Source organism: Labrus mixtus, chromosome 3 (genome assembly GCF_963584025.1).
Source record: "Labrus mixtus chromosome 3, fLabMix1.1, whole genome shotgun sequence".
NCBI lineage: Eukaryota > Metazoa > Chordata > Actinopteri > Labriformes > Labridae > Labrus > Labrus mixtus.
Genome location: NC_083614.1, coordinates 22571264 through 22594842, shown reverse-complemented (window position 1 = coordinate 22594842; position 23579 = coordinate 22571264). Strand labels below are relative to the sequence as shown.

General features: G+C 41.2%; 1 protein-coding gene across 2 annotated transcripts in view; it reads left to right on the top strand.

Annotated features, from left to right (window-relative positions):
* Nucleotides 1-23579, top strand: part of ptprsa (protein tyrosine phosphatase receptor type Sa) — a 169494-nt gene that overhangs the window by 130904 nt on the left and 15011 nt on the right. The window contains exons 21-27 of one of the 2 annotated variants that reach the window (XM_061033838.1): nucleotides 4415-4462; nucleotides 8254-8351; nucleotides 11327-11450; nucleotides 14438-14613; nucleotides 16559-16678; nucleotides 19108-19262; nucleotides 20227-20512. In XM_061033838.1, the coding sequence (XP_060889821.1) occupies nucleotides 4415-4462; nucleotides 8254-8351; nucleotides 11327-11450; nucleotides 14438-14613; nucleotides 16559-16678; nucleotides 19108-19262; nucleotides 20227-20512 (1007 nt within the window). The remainder of the gene's footprint in view (nucleotides 1-4414; nucleotides 4463-8253; nucleotides 8352-11326; nucleotides 11451-14437; nucleotides 14614-16558; nucleotides 16679-19107; nucleotides 19263-20226; nucleotides 20513-23579) is intronic. The other variant, XM_061033839.1, reaches the window with a different exon arrangement.

Below are 23579 nucleotides of genomic sequence, written 5' to 3'. Positions count from 1 at the left end.
AAAAATAAGATTTCCTTTTCACTGAGATTTAGTAGATATTTTGAACACTTAATGCAGTGTTACATCCAAATGTAACTGAGTGAAAAAAGAAGGAGCTCTGTATTTTAAAATACTTTTTTTTTTTCACACTTTTTTTGTCAGAGTTGTAGAAGAAGAACTGGATTCTAAGAAGCTAAACACACCTTCATAATATCTTTATTACTCTGGCTGATTTAAAATTATTTCAGAAGTTTTAATGCTTTCAAAGTAAAAGTTTGGCAGAGATTTCAAAACCTCTCTTTGGAACCAACTAAAATTGGACAATAAGTTGTGAAAGTTTGGCCAAAAAATAATGAGCAAGAACTCTAATCCCAAAGAAAATACTGTTATTGGCGGCCATGTTGGCCATACTGTATATGTTATCACTTTGGACCTTTATTCGTCGAATTGAGTTAATCCTTCACAGTGATAACCTTTTACTTATGTTTAAAAAAAAAAAAAACACATGAAAGTGTTTTCATATACACGTGATTTACATGCGTCTTTGTAGATTATAACATTGGCACACACGTGCACACAGCCTACACAGATATTAACTCTAAGTGATGCAATGTAGAGTTAGACTTATGCTGCAGCATGAAATATGTCCATGAAGTTCTCCCACATCATTCTGTTCCACATTATGTGTCTCCATAACAACATGTTAGCCATATTTATGTGTTTGCCATTTCCCGCACTTTTGAATAACAACAAGTTAGAAATAATGTCTGTTGTTGGATTTGATGTTTTGATGCTGGAAACAAATCCTGTTTTTAAATTCTCTTCTGATTTACCTGTTTCTTCTTTTGTCTTACTTTCTGCCTGGTGTTCATCCGAGCTTAAGCCTGGTGTTAACAACAGAGCACATTCGATCCCCCCCCCCCCACTCATTCTCTAAGGCCTCCTCATCTTCCTCCTGCCTCCTTTTCTGATCAATTATCGATCGGCCTGTCTTTCTGTTTTCTAGCCTGCATTTGAGGCTACAGTTTTTTCTTATTTGTCTTCATCAATGTTTCCTAGTTTGCTTATTTGTGATTGTTGCATTTGGTTATCTAACTGTCCACTTCCTGATAAGAAGCCATGTTGGTAAAAAGGAAAGAAAGATTACGTAACAGGGATGTTCAAGTACTTTATAAGCAAGTGTGAAAACCTGTAATCCTGTGCTTTGAGTGGACAGAAGGTTCAGACCAATCTAACTGCCGTCTAAGTCACCTGTTTCTAAACATCGTGGATGAGCTTGTGTTTCCACAAGATGGATTTATTCGATTCTCTCGTCGAGGGCTCTGTTTGACACAAGACTGAGACCTGCATCTTGAGGAACTCGAACTGTATTTTTACAGACATCTTTCTCACCTACCCCAAACAAACGGCAGAAAAGGAGTAAATCCTCCAGAGAAGAGAAAACACATCCACCTTCTTGCACCGCGTTCCCTTTTTCGTCTCTTTTTGTTCCCTCCTGCCTCTCCGTCTCTGTGCCTGTTTGTCTCTCAGCCATCCATCTGTCATCCACAGCCAGTCTGTGCTTCATCAAAAGGCTCAAATTTCAAATGGAGCGTTTCTCTTCCCCTTCTTCGGGAGCCCAGTTATGCAGGCTGAGTTTGTATCTTGGAGAGAAAAAAAAACTGGCTTCTTTACATCAGAGAAAGGAGATATGAGGATGAAAGGAGCAGCACAAACCCACTTATACACAGAAATGTGGAAGTTCAATTTTCTGTCCTCAGCTTTATCTTGCTTGATATTCAGAGCCCTATCAGTGCTTCTGTAATTACAAGGTTATAATGGCAATTCCTGTTATTTGTCTCTGGCTTCCTGCATTTTCCACTGGCCCCCTTTACTGCCCTCCCCCATTCCTTAAATAATAGACACTATTGTTACAAATCTCTTGCTCTTTTTTTTTTTTAACATAACATTCACCAATACAGGCTGAGACCTCTCTTTATATATGACAAGCGTTCTTGTCCGACAGCTCTGCCGTTGTTCCGCAGGATTGGACGATGTCGTTATCTCTGCACCCGGGGAATTTAATTTGAATGGACATTTTAGCCCAATTAAGTGGGCCGGTGAGCATTTGTGAACATCCCCATCAGCTAATAGCGACCATTGTTCAAATGAGCATACTCCCAGTGCACTTAGCCAAGGCTTCTCCAATCCAACAGAGCATATGCAGCATCGGCAATGTGTGCTCACTGACCCCTGGTGCTGGGGAACAAAAAAAATATGCTTTTGATTAGGCTTCCTATAAGCTAATGCATTTGAGAGCGTGTGTACATTTGGTCGGCGTGTGTCTTCATGTGTGTGTATGTGCGCTGTAAAGCCTGTTGGTAATGTGACAGCCTCACAGTGACTTCCCATAACTCCTTAGGGTGCAGAGTGGCTCGTTTTGTCATTATCTTCATTGGTGCCTGGGGTTTAATTGGCAAATGGGGCCAAAGTAATGAAGCAGCACGACTCAGTGGATATCTACTGTCTATCTCCAACCAAGCCCCCCCCACCCCCCCCTGTCACCCCACCCTTTAACTACTCACGCTTTCTCTGTCTTTTTTCCTCTCTGTTTTTCAATGTATCTAAATCATGCGGTAACAAAGATGTAAAAATGTAACATTAATCTTACCTCAAAGCCCTATTTTCACGCCAATCTTCGTCATCCGACACTGTGCAAAGTAATATTAATTCAAATCAATCATTACTGCTCAGGAAAAAATACAAAATAAATCCTTACTCCTTCAAATTAAAAGACAGGTGAACTGAGTTTCGCTCTGCATTTACATTTAGCACATCTCTGAAATATTCCCATTTATGCCGTCTCCATCTGCGTTTCTCTTTATCCCCCCCCCCCCTCTCCTCCACCACTGTGTCGCGTATGGCTCTTCATGCCCATATAATTCTGTCAGGAGAAGTGACTTCCACATTTGAGCATGTAAGAATCAAAAGATTTTCTCCCAGACAGCATTGCACACTTGCTACACCCACAGACACCAGCCAATCACTCGCATGCATCAGCACCCGACTTGTTTCTCCAGATTACAGCAGCGACTGCAACAGCCGTGCCCTCCTCCTCACAACCAGTCCTGTTGGAACAAACACACACACACACACACACACACACACACACACACAGTGCACACTTACACATAAACGTAATCAGACGTGCTTGCACCTCCCTCCTGCTGTCATGAATGGCATTCAGAGACAGAGGATCAGAGCAGCCCCTGCTCGGTTTAATTAGTCATTGTCACAAATCAATTAGGGAGAGGTTCAATGTCTTCTTTTCTTTGAAATCATTTGCTGCCACCAGCCTCACGTCCTCTCACTGAGATTGAAGTGCAAAATAAACCAAGCAAAACTCAGATTAGCCAATTTAACTTTGAATGATTGTGTTTTTAAATTGATATACATCCTCAGAATGTCATTTTTAAGGGAGAAACAAATTATGCAACTTCTTTTGACTCCCGACTGAGATTGATGACCTACCCGCCCCTTTTACTTCCTCATAGAAGAAAAGTTTTATTTTTTCTGGACAAGACCTTTTTTTGGAAAAGAACAGCAAGTTTCTGTGAAAAAAACGTATTTGCCTTCCATCCTTCTCTTCTTCTACATGCTCTTGATAAAAGTATTTATTTTGTGTGGATTTGCCATCTTGGGTCCGTGTTATCCTTTCTCATGACTGAGTGACCCCGTCATCTGATTTCAGCTTTCAGCCCTCGGAAAAATGCATTTTGCCTTCACTTGATGGGCAGGTTGGCAGCATCCCATCCCACTGCATCTTTTAGCCACATGTCCAGCTAACGTCGTCACAGATGGCTTCTTTCTGCATGAACAGCTGAGGAGAACCTGAGTCTTTTTGGACATAGCTTTGCTGACTGCAGCCTCAGAGGACTTGTCCTCTGGAAAATAAACGATTTTCAACAATCACCGAAGTCCCCAGAGCTCTGATTCCCAACAGGTCTGTCTCCACAGATGTCAGACAAGAATGTGGACACTTTTCCACACCTTTCACTCCCGATGCCTCAGCCCGAGATGAGGACAAAGGGAACTTTTTATTGTTAGTTTTCTGGAAATAGGAGCTGTTTGTTTCTCTTTCTCTGTCTCATTTGCTGTCAATTGGCCCTTCGAACTGAGGTTGATGAAGGTTAAGAGATCGTTTTTTTTTTTACAAAAAAAATGTGACAATTTGTCATGTCTATGAGGCAGTCTGGCCTCTAATCTGGGATTCAGGCCTCCCGAGCAGTGCCTGAGATGGTGAACTGTTTGGTAAAAATATTTACCTTTCCCTTTCTTTTAATTGACTGACCTTTAACCATTTAGCACATTTTTATTTCCCCCCTTGCACATGGCCTTTTGTGTTGCATTCCAGCCTTTTGAAACAATGTCCCCTTATGTTTGCTGTTCTTTACAGATTCTGGTCTAAGCAGTCCTCAGAGTGAAGCAGATTTTGACTATGAAAGTTAGTCTCTATGCTTTTAGCACTTGCGTTCCAGCTTTTCTACTTTTTTTTTGTTCAAGCACCGCTTGCCACCATTTACAAATACATAATTTGCATTTGTTTGTTGTTGGTTTTTTACATTATGCAGCAAAAAACTGTCAGCACTAATGTATTTGATGTTAGTGTTCAATTGGTCCACTGGGCTGTTTTTCCCTTTATTCTTTAATTGGATGTCAGTCACTATATTCACTTGGGCTGTTGGCTGTTCATTAATCCACCATGCATAACTAACCTGTACAGTCACTTCTGTAGAGATGGTCGAGAGGTGTTCTACTTTCACAGGAGTACGATCTCTGTTATCCCTTATCTCAATCTCACCTCCTTGTTGTTGTTCCCCCTTCTCCTTCCTCCTCCTCCTTTACCACCACTGCTCCATTTCCATTTTGAAGTAACAGGGTCTTTTCTGTGCTCCGAGATAACGAGCAGAATTAATTAAAGCGGTGGCAAACAATGGCTCGATATTTGATCACCCCCTTTCGCTGCTCACTGCAAAAAAAAGGATCATCAGAGAGAGAAAAAACACTCTTTCTGGTTTTATCCTCTCCCCCTTTATTCCTCTTTTATATTCTTTGCTTACCCACATGCAGACTTCTTCCTTTTTATATGGAAATATGCAACATCATAAACAGGCTTTCGGAGAGAGACTGCTTTGGCTTATCAAAAAGAATCATTATATTTCTCAGGCGAATCGACGGCGGATCGTGAGATTGGAAATGTGTAATTAGACGCTGGTTTGTTTTTCTGTGTTCATTGATCATGCTGTTGATTGCGCTGACAAAAAAAAATTGGAAGTCAGTATGTGGATGGGGAAAAAGCTGTGGGTTGTGATGAAAAGAAGGATGTGAGCCTTTGAAAGGATGAAGGGAATAACATCAATTTGCCCTTGAGTGACTCACTCAAGTACGGGTCACGGGAAAGCCTCGTTTTGAAACTAAATCTTTCTTGGATAAACGTAGCGATGCGCCGCGCAGAGCATAAATGACAAAATGAATAAAAGGACAAATCAGGCGTAAGCGACTCATTTGTCTTGAGGAGAAAACAAACTGGTGCTGCTGGAAAAGTACACTGACAGGGAGGAATAGATGCACAAACAGATTGGGTTAGGCTGTGATTGGTATTTTTTGAAGGGCAAAGTAAGCTAAAGCAAAATGATATGAAAGTATTCCATTTTTTTTTTTTCATACAAGTTCTCTAAACCATGCTACCAAAGATCGAGGGAATAAACAAACAGGGTTATATATATTCCTTCAGCCAATTCTGCTGGCAGTGCATCATGCTTCATTTGGATTTTTATATGTAAACACTTTGGCCTGATATATCTCTCGGAAATGAAGCAGGCACTTATATATGCAGACAGTAATGTGGGCAGTAAACATAAACTGAACGGAATTGATAGAGTTTGAGTACTTCAATAATTCATGCATACTCACAAATACACATAGCCATAAACCTCACGAGCACATACACACAGACGCACCGCAAAAATATTATTTGATCTCCACTCTTGTTCTCTTAAGGAGAAGCGAGGTCGCCTCATTTGCATTCACGTTTACTTATTTATCTCGCTCATTGCTTCTGATACCTTCTCACTCTGAATTCGAGGCGAGTAAACTGAAACTTCATAAAGCTAGTCACAATGCTTTATATATAACACCTTAAGTGATGAATGGACACTCTCCATCTCAAGTGGTGCCATCACAATCTCATATGTTTTGTCTGCTCAATGAGAATCTCCAGTATGAATCAATAAGCAAGTAGTTTTATCAAAATACATTGATATCATTCAAGTCTTTCTATAACTTTGTAAGATATGAATATAAGCTGTTGAATAGATACCCAGCAGAGCCTTTTAAATAGTCAAAGACATCTATTGATTTAGTAAAAACGTCATTTAAATATCTCCTGTCGACTGATGATACACTTTCTCTTTTCCTATTTCCAACACACATCACAGCATCCAGTGCTTTCTCCATTTGTCTCACATGTGCTTTATAATCTTTGTTAATCTTAATGTAATTGACACTGCTGAATAGTTCTCTCAGTGTAAAATAAATTAGCATTACTAATGAAGACTGTCAGCTCAAAGAGTTGAACTTCCTCTCTTAAGCGACACAAAAGCAAGCCAAAACGTCAGTGACCCCCTTGACATTGGCGACTATTAGGCATTGTGAGAAGAGGAAGACTTAAGGATGGTTAATGGGATTATGCCAATTTTCCATGGCAAATTAAGCCTGGGTAACTTGTTTTGTGAAGAGATTTGTCGTTTGGTCGACTTTCTGACCTCGTCACTCGGCAGGAAAAAGAAACCTCGTGCCTCAAACAAGAAAGCGTTGGGGTATTGCCAGTCCACATGCAGTGACAGAGCCACAATCTATGCCTGCTCCATATTGCATTACATGGCCTAAGCATTATGCTCCTAAATGGATTAGTGACTGGAGTGCACAGCAGGGCTGATAATATTGTGGCAGCAGCCAGAAAATATTCAGTGGATATTGTAGACGGCCACAAAAAAAATATATTCTCACCCAAGTGAGAAGCTGGTCCTTTTTGGGAATGTGTTAAGATTAAAGGCAGAAGGATGAGGGAGAATGTATTTGAAATGCAACGGAGAATCCAACTTGTTTGGTGATTTCTTAGATTAAGAAGCTGGGGTTTGCTGTATGGAGAAAACCAGCAAATGAAGTCTCAAAACAGCAGCTTGCTTGCTTTGCACCGACTTGCTGGAATGGAGCAGCTCACCGTGTCACTCAGCATCACTCACACTCCTTAACCTCCTTATACCACATCCCACCTCCCTTCCCATGAGCCCCCCCAGGTCAGGGCTCCGTTCAAGAATAAGAAGTCAAAGGTGTCACAACAAAGCACAGCAAAGATTTAGATAACAGAACTCCGGGTTGGATTTTTTGTTTTAAAGCTGGGATCCCATCATTCCTTCATTGGTGCTGCAGATAAAAGTTTGGTTAAGAAATATGAATAATGTAGCATCCACGTCCTGGTAACTGAATACATCAAAGTTGACTTGAATTTCATTGGATGTGCTTAAATTAAAACCAACTTAAAAGACACATTTACATCGCAAGGTTGTTTTCTCTTCAACTAGGGATCCAGTTTGTGTTCCCTCTCTCTGTTGTTGAAAGCAGCCATCCTGAAATCAAACATGACTTTTGATGTACAAGAGATTTTTCTGCTAATCTTAGCATTTCATTGATTCCAGAATATAAAGGACTGCTCTGTATCATGTTTGTGATTTCACCATCAAACATTACATTTTACATCTTGTGCCGTTTTAACTAATTTCCCAAGCTATTAAAAGATGATGCCTCTGAATGTTTTGACATAATTGGTCTAGCTTTTTCTCCCCTTTTGTACACATCAATAATTAGTCTTATTGGTGCACAATGATTTGTGGCCATTATGGGAATAATGTACAATTCGGTCTGTGGGTGTTTGCTACCAACTTCTTAAAAGAAAATTGAATAGTCCATGCTTGACGGACCATTTTTCTTAGCTCTGGCCTGGCCAATCAGATTCCTGTAACATCCTCAGTCAATACATTTGTACTGTGTGTGTCATTCACCATGTTCTGCACAAGCTTCCTCACCACTAAAACCCAACCTCCATTGTTTGTATGCAACAAATTCTCCCCCAGAATGTGTGCCTTTACCTTTAACTTGTGTCCAGTCTACTGTACTAATGAGCTTTCTCTTTCTTTCTTCCCATGTGGAATTTCTCTTCTCATTTTTGGCACTCAGGTATGATGAATCATCCTCCCATCCCTATCTCAGAGCTGGCGGAACACACAGAACTTCTCAAGGCCAACGACAACCTGAAACTCTCCCAAGAATATGAGGTGAGTGGACCGAAAATTCAAAGGTCAAAGTTTCCACTATGCATTGATTTCTGTCTTGTTGTGTTTACATTGGGAGGGAATACAAGCGTCCCTTCTTTCCATCAGGGACATGACTGTTTCTCTTCTTTAAGCCTTTTTTGCCCCTGCATGTTGACTCTAATACATCCAGTCCTACAACAGGAAGCATAGTTTTAGTTGAGTATTTTTGCTGCAAAATTTTACCTGTCCTCTTGGGCGATCCATAATGTGTCTGTTTACTTACAAAATACTATGTTCATACAAGACAAATGCAGTGTTTCCCCTACCATTATATTAGGGGGGCGCCCCCCCCTCCCTCCCAACGGGGACTTTAGGGAAAGAAGTCATTCACAAGTCAAACACAAGTGTTTGTGTCGGCGCTGTAAACCTAAGGGAAACACTGAACTGTATGTGTCACTAGGCTTCAGTTTATTTCATCTCTTTAAAAAAGGAGTTTTTTTTAGCCTTTACCTTAGCTGACAAGCATAACCTACAGACGGATGCTTTAGCTGTATTTAACCTTAACTTTAGAAAATTTAATCAACATTATGGCTCAAGTTGGACTATAAAAGTGTTGAAAAATTCATGACACACTCCAATAGACGAAGAGTTAAGAGGTTTTTCCAAAATGGAGATATACTTGTTGATATCCAGAGCCCAGAGCGCTTTTAATGGCTTTTTAGGGAAAAGCAAACTCACAGTCAGGCTCTAACACAATACGTCTGTGTGTGTTAGGTGTGTGTAGGAAAGAGTGTGTGTGTGTGTGTGTGTGTGTGTGTGTGTGTGTGTGTGTGTGTGTGTGTGTGTGTGTGTGTGTGTGTGTGTGTGTGTGTGTGTGTGTGTGTGTGTGTGCGTGTGCGTGTGCGAGGTGTGTGTAAGAAAGAGAGTGTGTGTGTGTAAGAAAGAGTGCGTGTGTGTGTAGAGTAGAAGCTGAGCTGTCTGAGCTCTGAGACCGTGGCGGTTATAAATGACACTAGAGTTGATTAGAAATCAGGAGTGCTGAATCAGCTCTCGTTTGCATACAAGCAATATCCCCTCCTCGCCATCCCTAAATCACCGTGCCTGTCGCCTCTCCGCACGCCAGCCCAACGCAGGAAGCAGGTACGCCAGCAAAGATTGCTGTCATCATGCCTGCCGGGGAATGTTGGTGGATAATGACTTCTCATAGCCATCCAGTATTTCTTTGGTATTTATTATTCATAAATCCACATCCGGGCTGTGTACCAAACGGACAAGCTCGTTCCATTCAGGGGAAAGAGAGACGCGTTGCCAAAGTTGACGCCGTGCTACAACTACAACTTCTAATTACTTGGCTTTGAGAGAGAGCATTAAACCGCCCGCTCATCTCTTTTCCGGCGCCGTCTTTCTTTTTTCCGCTCTCTGTCTCTGTCTGTACCCCTGCCCCCTTCACACAGCCACCCCCAGGAAAAATAAATGACCAAATTAAATAGAGAAGTGTAATTTTAATTTTGTTATTTTCTTGATGAATGGCTGCTCGTCCAGGCGCCCTGGCTTGCCAAGCGCAGCTCCACGGGGCTTTGACTGATTGGTTTTTAGCCAGTCGGGATGTGAGGGAGAAGGGGGGAAAAAATAGAGAGAAGCGGTAAAGAGTGGAGAGGGGAGAGGGATGAGGTAGGGGAGGTTTGGTTAATGATGAGGATTCAGCGAGGGGAAGAGAGAGCGAGCCATCTCTGCTGGAGAGCGCAGATGAAGAGGAGATTATCTGACGTACACACGGCAATGAAAAGGCAGCCGCAGTTTCAGCAGACAATACTGAAGCATTAGTTTGTTATCTATCTGCTGTCAGGCAGTTAGTCGACATGTTCTGCAAAGACTGCCTTCCTGACAAAAGATGTCATTCTTCTTCAAACATATCATCATGTATCAAAAAAGGGGAAGAGGAGAAATCCTTGTATGAGTAATAATATTTAATCAGCTTTTAAATCATTTCTAGACGCCGTTATTCCTTCAAATTAAGAACTGGACGTTTGCGGCACACATTTCCAAGATGTAATTTATGAAACAATTTGCACTGCACAGATGTGCTCTTCAATTCTTAAATTGGGAGATTTTTCAGGGAATTGACCCCAGTTTTTATCCTCACATACACACACGCGCACACACACACACACACACACACACACACACAGAGTGAGCCTCAAGGAAATCTAGAAAGAAAGAGGAAAAATAGCAGGAGGGCGACCGCTGGAGAGGGAGCATAAACATCAGAGAGGAGACGGGAGATGGAGGAAGAGAAATAGACTTTATAAAGACTTTGAAGACGGAGAGAGATGCAGATCAGGAAAACAGGGACAAAAAACGATGGCTAGAGATGAGAGCAAAGAAAGAAAGGAAAGCGATAGAAAACAGAGGGAAGCTCAATAATTGGCATCATGATTGCGTGGAAACCACTAGATCAGCTAACCAGTTGGACTTCATTCAGCTCGAGTCTTTCTCTCTCTCTTTAGTTTCTCAACCCGCAATGCAGGAGCCCCAACTGTAAATATCCACAGAGCCTCCATCCACGCTCCAACTGAGTTCCAAACGCCCATAAGCAAGCAAAGAACTGTAATGGAATATTTGATTAACAAGGGAACAGAATATGTATCAGTAATTGTTGTATTTAAAATAGGCAGCTGGATTTGCCACTTCTCCCTCTGTACCATTCCCCTCTAGGGGGGGAGCCGTCGCCCTCGTCAATATTGTTATTTGTCATTATGCACACACTACATTAGGGATCTTGGTAAAGTTCTCTGTGCAGCCGCAGTGAGCTGATTTTACATGATAGCATGTTGTTCTTTCTTTGGGGAAATAACCCTCTCAATCTCCCCCCCCCCCTTCTCCCCTCTTTCTATGATAACATTCAGGTGATATTGTTTTTGCTCTTCTCATTTCTTCTTTGTTTGTGTGCGCATGTTCTCCATGTTTCTCCTGCCCCCCCCCCCTTCCACCACCAGTCCATCGATCCCGGCCAGCAGTTCACCTGGGAACACTCCAACCTGGAGGTGAACAAGCCCAAAAATCGCTACGCCAACGTCATCGCCTACGACCACTCTCGCGTCATCCTGGCTCCCATCGACGGTAAGGCTCTCCCAGTCCTCACACTTCTGCACCTTCACCACTTCAGTGATGAGCTCAGCTCTTTGCACATCATCTGGGAAATCCTCATAATTACAGAGTCAATTTAATTGTAGTGGAGAGACAGACACGAGACCACTAGACAGTAAAGATTAAACTACAACACTGCAGAACACAATTAATTACTACAATTAGGATACATGTAATATACTGTTTTTCTGCACTTTAAAACAGAATGGCATTAATAACTGGATTACAATCGATCTTGTAAATGATTGATGGTCATGAAAATGTTTTTTATGGGAATGTTGTGGGAACTTTGACAGCTTCTTTGATTGACAAACTCTCCTTTTTAGGAGAAAATTGAAAGAAATAGGAAGTTACTAATGAAGTACTTCAAGAAGAAAAAAAAATTCTAGGCAGTTAAAATTAAACTCTTCTTGCATAAATAATCAGATCGCTGTTATGCTTGTACAATATTTTTGCCAAAAATCATCAACTTTATGCATAGAAAACTTGTAATCAGTCCGTTACATTGACTATAAAGATGGACGTCATGTCTCCACCTCTTCCCAATTGTACAAAGTGAAGCTAAAACACCCCCGTTACAGGTGTTTGAGCAGTAGAGACAGTTGTTGGAGTATTGGTATAGTCGTCTTGAGCCTCTCCGAAAGAGGAAATCAGGAAAATATGTTCAGCAGACTCCGCTGAGTAAATATTGTCTTGAGTCTGTGCAGTAGCATGAAGCAAAATAGAATAAAATATGAGCGAAAAGGAGTACAATTATTTATACTATTTGCAGTTCAGCTTCAGTTCAGCAGCAGGCAGAGAATTCTATCATGAAACATTTTGTTGGAGAATAAAATTTTCTTTAGCACAACTTGGTCTCAAACACCTCAACAGTTTATAGAATTATTTTTACTTATTTTTGTGGGTCACATGAGGACTTGTTTCAGTTGTCTTCAGATCCAGTACAAAGAGTGACCCAGAATCTTAACCAGTGTTTTCACCATCCAAATTGTCTCATGAGATCTGCCCTGTTCTCATGACTTCCCCTCTAACTGCCCACAGACACACTGCTGATAAAAAAAACTCTTCCTCTGACTCCTAAATCTCTAGGGACATTGTCAGAGGTAGTCACCCTTCACCGCTGACATTGTTCTGGCATTGCATCACCAGAAAGAGCTCCAGACTGCTCGCAGTAGTGCCAAACACGCTTCTCCACAGTACTCCTCTCCTTTTGTGTGAGCTAAATGCTGCGACTAGATTTCCACATTTCAGAATGGCCGGGCCAATTTGAGGGCGCGACAACATGCGTAACAAAATTATCCCTCGGAAAGAAAAAAAAGCCTCGTCCATAAATGCATAAATTAATCAAGTCTAAAATTTCTATTTTACACTGCAGTGGTTTTGCCATTAGTTGCAGCAGTAGAACAATTCATGCACGCCGCCATTCTCTGTTCACTTAGCTATGACTAAAGCCGAGGCACCCCTTTTGGATTGTGCGACGTGGTATCCGTTTTAATGACGTTTGCCTTTCTTTACTCTCTCTCTCTTTCTTTCTCCTTATATCCCTTCTTTCATTCAGTAAAATTCAATTCTCCCCTTTGCACTTTGTTCCCTCTCTCTCTGTCTTCTCCATCTCATTCTTCCTCCCCACCCTGCTTGTTGTCCTCACTGAGTCTCCTCGCTTAAATTAGCCCAGTCGAGTGTTTCATTGTTTGTCGCTTGAGTGCGGCGACGTCAGTCAAAGAGATGTGACTCTCCAACACAGATGCCAACCGCACTGGAGTCTCTTTTCAACCAACAGGATTTTAAAATGTGGTTAAATGCACAGTGTTAAACAACACACTTTTTTTTTTTTGCCCTTTTTTTTTGGTAGAACTTGAGATTCCAGAGCCTGTTGGTAGTCTGCAAAGATCTGAGTTGCATCACCACGTCACTGATTCCCTGAGATCAGAGCATGCTTTTTCCCCACACATGATGACACTACAGGGTTGTTTGATACACAACTTTGTGCACTTGGTATCATAAGAAATCCTGATGTAGCCTTGAAGTGAGCTAAATATCTCCACTTTGAAGTGTTCTGTTACTTCTGGAGACACATTAGAGTCTGCAACGGAATACTTTGGGAGTTACATCTAGTGAGTGGAAGCAGAGGTTTTTTTTGACAGAGCTTTAAAGTGCTATACACAACTTCTTTACATTTAAATGTTGACTGTACGCATTTGTCTGGCCAGCAATGTGGTGGGGATTTCCGGCAGCTAGATTTAGTAGGAGACTGGTGTGCATCGGAGCATGGTGGAAGTCTGAGAGGGATGTTAGCTGGATCTACCCTCCATGCTGTACGGGCTGAGTGGCTGATGTTTCCCACCCATGTGGTGGTAAATCAGATGTAGGCTGCTACAACATATCGCCGGAAACTTCATGCAGAACCACAAACGTAGAAACAGAAAATGTTGGAAAAGCAGAACAGGACCTTGTGACAGTGAGCAAGTTGCTGCTTTTAAAACCACTGAGTTGTAACCAAAACACAGGTTACTTTCTGCTCTGCAGTAGCTGAGGTGGAGAAGAGCTGTGTGACTTTTTAAACTTTATATTTGGTCTCAGAATATTGCCTTAAAAGTAAGCACTGGATCTATTTCTCAAGAATAATACCTAGAACATTTTATGTTGCGAAAGCTGACCTCGAGACACTGACACTTGTCTCTGGACTGTTCCAAAATGTTCAGCCAATTTGCACTTGTTTCAACAATAAGAGGTGTGAAAACTCATTATGTAAGTAGGCTTATTAACTTGATTTTCAAGTCTAGAGTCTTCTTTCTGTGGGACACAGGATCAGTGTGTGAGAGAACTGCAGATTTAAGAGGCAGATGGCACAAAACTAAAGGGTGAAAATAGTGACTTAAGTAACATGGTGAATATAAAGGGGGGAAGCAAAATCTGCAAGGTGTCATCTTCTAAAAAAAACATTTTCTTTGTTTTTGTAGGTATCACAGGTAGCGACTACATCAACGCCAACTACATCGATGGCTACAGGAAGCAGAACGCCTACATCGCCACCCAGGGTCCATTACCAGAGACCTTCGGGGACTTCTGGAGGATGGTGTGGGAACAGAGAGCTGCCACTGTGGTTATGATGACCAGGCTGGAGGAGAAATCACGGGTAAGTCCACTTAACCAATTTTTGGACTGTTTCTCGGCATTTGGCAACTCAAAATCAAAGCACTTTGCTTTTCACCACCACGTGGAAGAATGGGCTAATTGAGATAGATTTCCCGTTTGCACCACCTTAGCTCCATTGGCAGGTTATGTAATTTAATTTTCTTGAGATGGATTGCTTTCAAGTAAAGTGTAGAAATTTGAACGAGATGGTGAGAACAGCAGGGGAGGATGAAAACATAAAGACTGTTCCTGTGCACATTTGACAAGTTAGGCTGCACATCCACTGGGAGTATCTCTACAAACTCTGTTTTCTCACCTTATTTGCAGTGGAAACGGCAATCTGTTGCATGTTCCCTACAGCTCTTAGAGCTTAGCAAGTTTTTGAGGAATCAGAGTGTACAGTGCAAAAAGCTAAAATTAAGTTTTTATAGCAACAGGGCGCCACTGAATTTATGCAGTACCTGTGACTTGTCCTCCCACAACCATCTGTTGATAGTGGAAGTCGGAGGAAGCGGTGCACAAAGAGCACAGTAGCTTAGTAACAGACGGGGAGGAAGGAGATGTCAGGGTGTGATCACACTAGTCAACTTTTGTTTTTTCCTTATTATTTTTTTGTAACATTTATGTCCATGGGAAGTTGCCACAGCATTTGCAGGAAATCTTTTGTTCTTAAAATCTCAGACTTGCGTCCTTGTGATGCAAACCAACTTTTTTGTGCTTTGAAACTTTTGGGGGTTGTGCCTATGGGGATCAAAACTAGCTCTAGCAAAGATCAGAAAAGTTTTTATGGTAAAAAGGAAACAGCAGCACATTACATACTGAAACTACCAGATTAAAAATTGAATATGTGAAAATGTGAAAGCTGTTAGTGTGATTATGATAAATCAGTTAAAAAGCAAATTGGCTCATTTCAAAAAGTCTTTTAAGTGTTTAACAAAATGACAGCTAGTCTTAATTATGAGCTGAAAATTCAAGTGAGGTCCACAAAAAAAAAAAAAGGAAAAGCAAGTCAGTATTCTCTCCTATCAAGGAGTGGACTGTCTAGATGTCAAAAAGCCAACTGTGATGTTTCATCTTGTCAACCCCAACCTGTGTCAACATCAGGCTCACTCACCCCAGGTGTCTCCGCTCATTTCCCCTCCCTCTATCCAGTTTCAGCTGTTTACCTTTCCTCCATACTGACATGCGCGTTCCGCTCCTGTCAAACGTGATCAAGATTAGCGGGCAGGGGAACTTGAGTGTCAGCTTTGAGCAGGAAATGGGAGAGAAAGCTAGAGAGCGCCGCGTCTCTCTCTCTCACTGGCTGTCACATCTCATCTGATGTCCAGCGGCGCGTCACAGCCCATATTGAGTGAATGTTTATTAAGTGGGCTGACAGAGGAGAGCTGTGGGGAAGCAGGTGTTGTGGGGGTTCTTTACTTTTTTTTTTTTTCTTTTTTTAAGATATCAGGTGGAATCACTGGACGGAAAGCAGCTCAAATAAACTCTGAGTCAAAATAACATATCCATCCAGATCAGTTTTTTTAAGAAAGTGGTACTTTACTCATATGAAACTTTCCAAAGAGGTGTTACATTTCTGGCTTGTTGGTTGACAGATACTGTTTCAAAAATTGATTGTGAAGTGATTATCATCCCTACATTTCAAATACAGTCCTGCAGTATTAATACTGCTAGCACTTGTTTTATAAGAGTAAGGCAAATATGTCGACAGGATTTGTAGAGGGTTTGTGAGGCCGTGGATGGAGTTTCTGTGGCAATCTGGTTTCATCTGTTTAGTCTGCATGGTGTTGTTTCCTAGATGTATAAAGAATACCCTAGTGTTTTAATCAACAGGAGGACTTGCTTTATGAGTGGTTTGTGTTCTCCATTTACTTTCATGATCTTGTTTATTACTGAACACATCTATAAATCAGATGTTTCTGTCTGTGCGTCTCTCTCCCATCCAGATCAAGTGTGACCAGTACTGGCCCAGTCGTGGCACAGAAACCTACGGGATGACCCAAGTGACCCTGTTGGACACCATAGAACTGGCCACTTTCTGTGTGCGGACTTTCTCCTTGCATAAGGTAGGATGATTAATCTCTCACACACGTACGATCAAACCCACGGGCGTTAATACTGTCTCTGCTTTGCAAATGATATTCAGCCATTACATTTAGTTTAAAGTGGGATAACATTGGCGTGCCTCATTCAGACAGAAAGTTTGCATATGCAACAAAAATGACAACAAAGAATAAGTTGTTTTTTTCCCCGGTCCATGGGAAGGTAAATGCACCCTTGTCGTGCGCATTGTCGCCTGAGTCCGCCTCTTTTACCTTGTTCAGATCTCTCTCTTCAATAGATCATTTGTTTATGCACATCTGCCAAATTGTAGCACTTAGGTAAAGTGAGCAGAAGAGAAACTCAATATACATAATTGGCAGACTGCTCTCTTGCTCTTGTGCAAAGACACACACAAACACACACACACACACACACACAACCCTACACATTAAAATGCTGAGACACACAGGCACTCTTATTCTTGCCATGAAGGATTTGCACATGTAAGCTCACATGCACACATGCGAGGAAGGTAGACCAGAAAAACACACATCAAACTCAAATACATGTATTCGCATAGATGAATTTGAGACACACAGATACACACCTGCAGAATGCAGAATGAATAACACACATTCAAGTGCATTCAGACAGAGCCAGTCACACATATATATAAGGAAGAATAGAAAAAGAAACACCAGCACATCCGCATGCAAACACACCATCTCTGACAGTCTCACATGTTACATGGTGTTGCAAGAGTGAAAAGTATGTGACATATTACAGTTTTTTTTTTTTCATCCTAACTAGATAGCACCAAGCTTATGTCACACCTGACTTTAGAGCAGGAGTGTTAACAGAAGAGGAATGAGTGCCAGGGCAAACCAGGGATGGAAAAAAGATAGAAATCAGCAGTAACAGTGATTTGAAGCTTCCTGGTCCAAATTCAGGTTCATTTACATTCTGCAGCTCTCAGGCTCCAAACCTTCCCAAATTATTCTTTTTTTTTTCTCTATCTCTCCCTTCCCTCCTCCATTTAACGGCAGCCGTAGCTTTGATTTCTCACTGAGCTGTTTTCACTTTATATCTCTAAGAAATAAGAAATAATATTTTCTTCGGATTTCTGTGAAGCAGCAGGGGCTAGCAAGTAGACTCACACACACACACACACACACACACACACACACAGTGCATCTAAAAAGTAGACACCTTGCTACCTATCCATATGCATGTATGTCCTGCAGTGATGGAACATTGTGTCTACTGATAAATCCTAACATAGCAAGTTAGAAATTTGAAGAAATCCAGCAGCTAATCGCCAATCACATCCATGCAGCCTACTTCATCTCAGCACAAGAAAGTCCAAAAAAAAAAAAGGAACATAAGATTTAGGTCAGTTTGCTTTTAATTACCACACTCATTTATTCATTTATTCAACAAGGGAAAAAAATCCTTCTGTCAGGGAAGCAGAAGCACTGCATTGATATGCAAACAGTACCTCCATTAGAGGATCTTCTGAGCGGAGAGGAGGACGGAAAGATGCGAGGGATATATTCCTCTCTCTCTCTCTCTCTCTCACTTCATACCCTTCACAAAAGTCTTCCTCTGGATCCCAGCTTGTATCTCTGATGCGTCAAGAGTTGAGTTTGAGGCGGGGGCTGACAGACGGCGGTGTAATGTGGGTGTTTGCTGCATGTGTATCTGTGGATGATCTGAGCAGCAGTGACGTGCAAGAATGAGGATATATAATACCTGTACTGGTTCAATGTAGCAATGCTCGTTCTTAGTTTCTTATAATGAGTCCATCTGAGCAGCTCTGTATGTGTGAAAGTGTTCCCCAAAGGAAAATGACATTCTCTCAGGCAATGCTGCATGAAAAAAAATCTATTTTTAGTTGAAATCATTTGTCCCCTTTTAAGATAGCTATACAAAGCTGCTGGCTCTTTTTTTTTTTTTTATCTCCAGAGCACAGCAGAAGAGGGGAGCTCCTTTTCAAATGAAATGATTATCAAAGTGTTGCTAAAAAAGAACATTTTTATTTGAATTCCAACATTTGTTTATAGGCATGTGGATTGGTTGTACAAACTAGTGTGGTGGAGATAATTCAAAAATGAAAACACCAGCCTGTCTTCACCTGAGAATTTGTGTCACACAAAGAAATCTTCATTTTGGGGCTTGGTATCTGTACTCTATTAGCCCATCATTTGGAAAATGACCAAGATGTTTTGAGCATATTTTGTAAGAGCAGAGGAGTTGACAAGTTTTTGTATCTTTTATACTGATTTGAAACTCTTAGATAACAACTTAAACTGTGCACCATCTCTACACCAAAATCATGCACTCTGCCTTTTTGGTTTATTTTTTCATATGAAGCAAATCAACCCAGTTAGTCAGTCAATTCCAATAACAGAGACTCCATTCCCTTCCTAAACCTGCCTCTTTGTTCTTTCAGAATGGTTCTAGTGAAAAGCGGGAGGTGCGTCAGTTCCAGTTCACAGCGTGGCCTGACCATGGCGTACCAGAGTACCCCACCCCCTTCCTGGCCTTCCTCCGTAGGGTGAAGACCTGCAACCCGCCTGACGCTGGACCCATTATCGCCCACTGCAGGTCAGTAGCGGCATTTTGGTTCTGCAGAGTTTGTTGAAGTAGTCAGCTTTTTCTCTGAGATACTAAAATTTTTATGTAACAGGAATGTCGGTGGGAAAGTTTGATGTGTCCCTGTGGTCAGCTCGACGCTACTCCGGTTTGATCTTTGAGTTAAAATAAAGCCTAACTCTAAACATGGAGGAGCTATCCTTGTTTTATTTTGGTCCCTACTCCTAGTATGTGTTACTGTTTGTGTGTATGCCCACGAGCAAAAGAGCTTGTGTTTCTACCACTATACATTACAAACTGCACATTATATCAACGCATGCTCCCTTTCTTACAAGACCTCCATCTTTTTCTCTCTCCATCAGTCACATCATCTTTCTCTTAAGGCATCCCTTTTTTTCTGCGCTTTTATTCTCTCCACCTCTGTCTCTTTTCTCCCTCCCTGCTGAAAAGCCTCGCAGTAATCCCTTACCATCTTTCTTTCTTGCTTCTCCCTTTTTGCTCTTTAGCCCTTTCTCCCTTTACAAGCAGTATTTCTCAAACGACTTATTCAAATTGAAACCTTCCCTTTTTGTCAAGATAAGAAGACTTCAGTGAGTCCAAAGCCCTGCACAATAAACTGAGATTTGACAGCTTGCTTCAACCAATCTCCATCATTGTCCTCTTGTTGTTCTATCTGTCAATTTTAGTACTTTCTGTTTCCCTTCTGAAGCGATCACTATATCTCTTCTGTTCTTCTCCTACTCAATTATTTAGAGTGCAATGCCACTGCAAATATGCAAGCCTTATTGGACATACATAATCACCTCATGTTAAGTGTTTCAGGGGTAAAAATGATAAATCATTACAATTCAAAGCAACAGCAGCCTAAGAGGATAAAACTCTAGAAATATTAGCAATAGAGAAAGGAATTTCTATTAGAAAAACCTCTTACACCGTTTTCTTCTCTTTTTTTCTATCTCGTGCCCTCCTCCTGTAGCGCGGGTGTGGGTCGGACAGGTTGCTTCATCGTCATCGATGCCATGCTGGAGCGGATCAAGCACGAGAAGACGGTGGACATTTATGGCCATGTGACACTGATGCGCTCACAGCGGAACTACATGGTGCAGACGGAGGACCAGTACAGCTTCATTCACGATGCACTGCTGGAGGCGGTTGCCTGCGGCAACACTGAAGTTGCTGCCCGGAGCCTCTATTCCTACATCCAGAAGCTGGCACAGGTGGAGAGTGGCGAGCATGTCACTGGCATGGAGTTAGAGTTCAAGGTAAATACGCAGACGATTTGCTTTGTAGACTGGTGGCCACCTTTTAAGTATATTACTATTAACTGAAATTACTGGGTTTTACACTCACAGCATTCTGAACCATGACTGTGAGAGACAACGCTTTTCTGATGAACTCATTCTTGTGGCTTTAAAACTGCAAATTAAGCTTATAAACTCACCTTGCAGATTCAGCTGTCCCAAAGCCAAGACAGATGTTGACATTTTAGATCAGTGTTTGTGGACTTACTCATTACTAAATACTGCAGAAATAAATGCTAAGTTTTGTGAGTTCTGTCACCTTGTTTTAAGCAGCAGTAAGCCTTTTGAGAGAGGCTCACTGCCAACTCTATTTTCCAGGAAGTTATTTTGGGTGCAAATCCAGTTTCTTTGACTTAAATGTTTTTGCACTTAATCATTACTTGCAGGGTTCTTAATTGTTGGTTGTAATAATGAATTGATTCTTAATCATGTGTTTCTTTTCATTTTCATACTTCAACAAAACATATAGTGGTTCTTGACTAACAACTGTGTTTCTGGCAAGATATAGTGAAACTAAATAAGGGGTGTGGGACGAAAAAGAAAATGTATGATTAGAGGGAACAAGGAGAACAACTTTTCATTTTTGACTTTTATGGAAATTCAATAACTCTGACAAAGTGGGTTAGGAGTACGACAAGAGGCAGGTTGGATATCTGATTCAGCTTTTTCTCATACTGATATAATCAATCACTCAATAAATCAATCCATCTTCATTTGTATAGCGCCAATTTATAACAAATGTTATCTCAAGACACTTTACAGAAAGATCAGCTCTAGACTCTTTGTTATATCATATTACAAAGACCCAACATTAATCCACCAAGAGCACAACCCTAAAAAACATTTAGCCAAGTTACAGTGGAAAGGAACAACTGTGAAAAACAGAAGTAACACTGCGTACGACATAGTAAGCTTACTGAGTCAACATTTAGAGATAAATACACTTTTCTTAAAGATTCAATACCTTTAAGCCTTAGGTAGGTAGAATATGGATTAAAGCAGCCAATAGTAGTTTTACTGCATCAGCTGTCCAAGGGGGAGAATCTGAAAGCAAACCTGCTTTATTGTCTTTAGCTTCACTTCACAGCTTATTTGTTCAGATACAAGTTATTTAAACCATTATTGGATTGGATGTGCTGCAAAGCTGAGAAAAATGGAAATATTGAAGCCTTTTACCATTTGGCAACACGTTTGGTTTGGAATTATATGCTTAAGGAATTATATGCTTAAGAAAAGGAATTGGGTTTAATCTAGCCGGCATAAAACAAATGATTTTAGCAAAAAGCAGCATGGACTTGGGTCAAGGTTGGAAAGAATTTTCTTGGAGAAATTCATTACAAAGCAGTAGGTGAGGATAGACAGCAATGCACAGTGTTTACATAGCTCTCCATTAAAGGTATTAACAGTCATCGACTTACAAACTCCTCTCAGCTCTGCAGCTGGAGCCACTATCTGTTGACCTTGAATTGCACACACGCTCACTCTCCAATCGTCTGTCATCTTCCCATCGCCGTTTAACAACATGGCCCCCCTGCCAGGAAACAATAATAGTGCTGGTTTGTTTCGACCCTTTTATTTTTTTTACTCACCGCCGCACATCGGTGATGAAATCTCCATCGCCATCTGTAACAGGTATAATGCTGAGCTGGCGTCAGGAGTCAAACAGGGATTAATAACGTCCACGCTACATTCCGAATAAAAAAGAGGAGTGTGTGAAGAGGGATGGGGGAGCTAAGTAATTAATACTTGATGATGACAAATGGAGGTGGATGGCAGGGCAAGTGGAGGGAGGAACGTTTGGCTAATGAACAAAGCGACGACTGTATGCTAACGGGGCACTAAGGAAGTGATTCGATAGAATGCTGCACGATCAGGATGGCTGGGAGGGGGCTGTCGTTCTCAGGTGGCAAATGGGGAGAGTCTTGAGATTCCAGAAGCTCAACAGGAAGAGTGAACAGAGATGAGAGACTTGCTTTAAAGTTGTCAGAGATTGCTGGCACGTGTGCATGAATAACAAGCATGTTCAGGTAAAGATAAATGCGTGTTTCTGTCCACATATCCTGTTTGCAAGTGGAAAACAGCAACATAAAGCATGTGAATCACAACATGAAGAAAAAAAAGCAGCCATTGGACTACTGGGAATCTGAAATACAATCAGCAAGGAATAATTTTGAATTCAGCAGCAGAGTTTTAATTGGGATCAAGGACTGTATGACAGCCTCTGGTTTCCAATGTGAATCCAATTTGGAAGTTCTTTAAACTTGTCTCTTTTTAAAGGCCAGTAGTGGGAGACTCCAATGTTTGCCACAAGAAGGCAAATTGTATCAAACCAGTTTTGGTAACGACCCAACTTCTCTGAAGATTCATTACCCAAAGAAACATTTCCCAAGTAATTCATGGTCTCAGGCAAAAGTATTAAGTCTTCTTCAACACAGCATGATTAGATTTTGAAAATAATGGTCCCATTTAGGGGGCGAATTCTAGTATAAACCAGTGTATGCTTTAGGATGTGGCTTCCTTAGATCAACAAGTTGCTACCTGGCAGCTTTTTAACCAGAGATGTACCACCGCATCTTTACCCAGTCGTCCAAATAAGGTCTACTCTAGTTCCATACAACCAGGGTGTCGATGGCGAAACAGCCTTAAAATGTGGCTTGACAAACCAAAGGGTGTTGTCACAGTGGCTACATCCTCTGCTTTTAACTAGTTTTAATTGGGATCCAATTTTTTTTAAAAAACAAGGAAACAAGAATGGCTCCTAGGTTTTAAAAAATAAATTAGGGTAACAGCTTAAAAAAGCTTCTCAAGGCAGTGTATCACACTGTAGTCACAACACAAGCAAAATAAACATTGTTTACAAAGGCAGCTGTTTGATTGTATATGTAAAAGGTATCAAACATGTATTGTTCAACTGTATCAATCATTAGGTCGTTGCTAGGGCATGTAAGGATTAGGATGATTCTGTAAGCCCCTTGTTTTGACATATTAAACTAAATGTGATTACCTGTGGTGAGACATGGTGAATGTA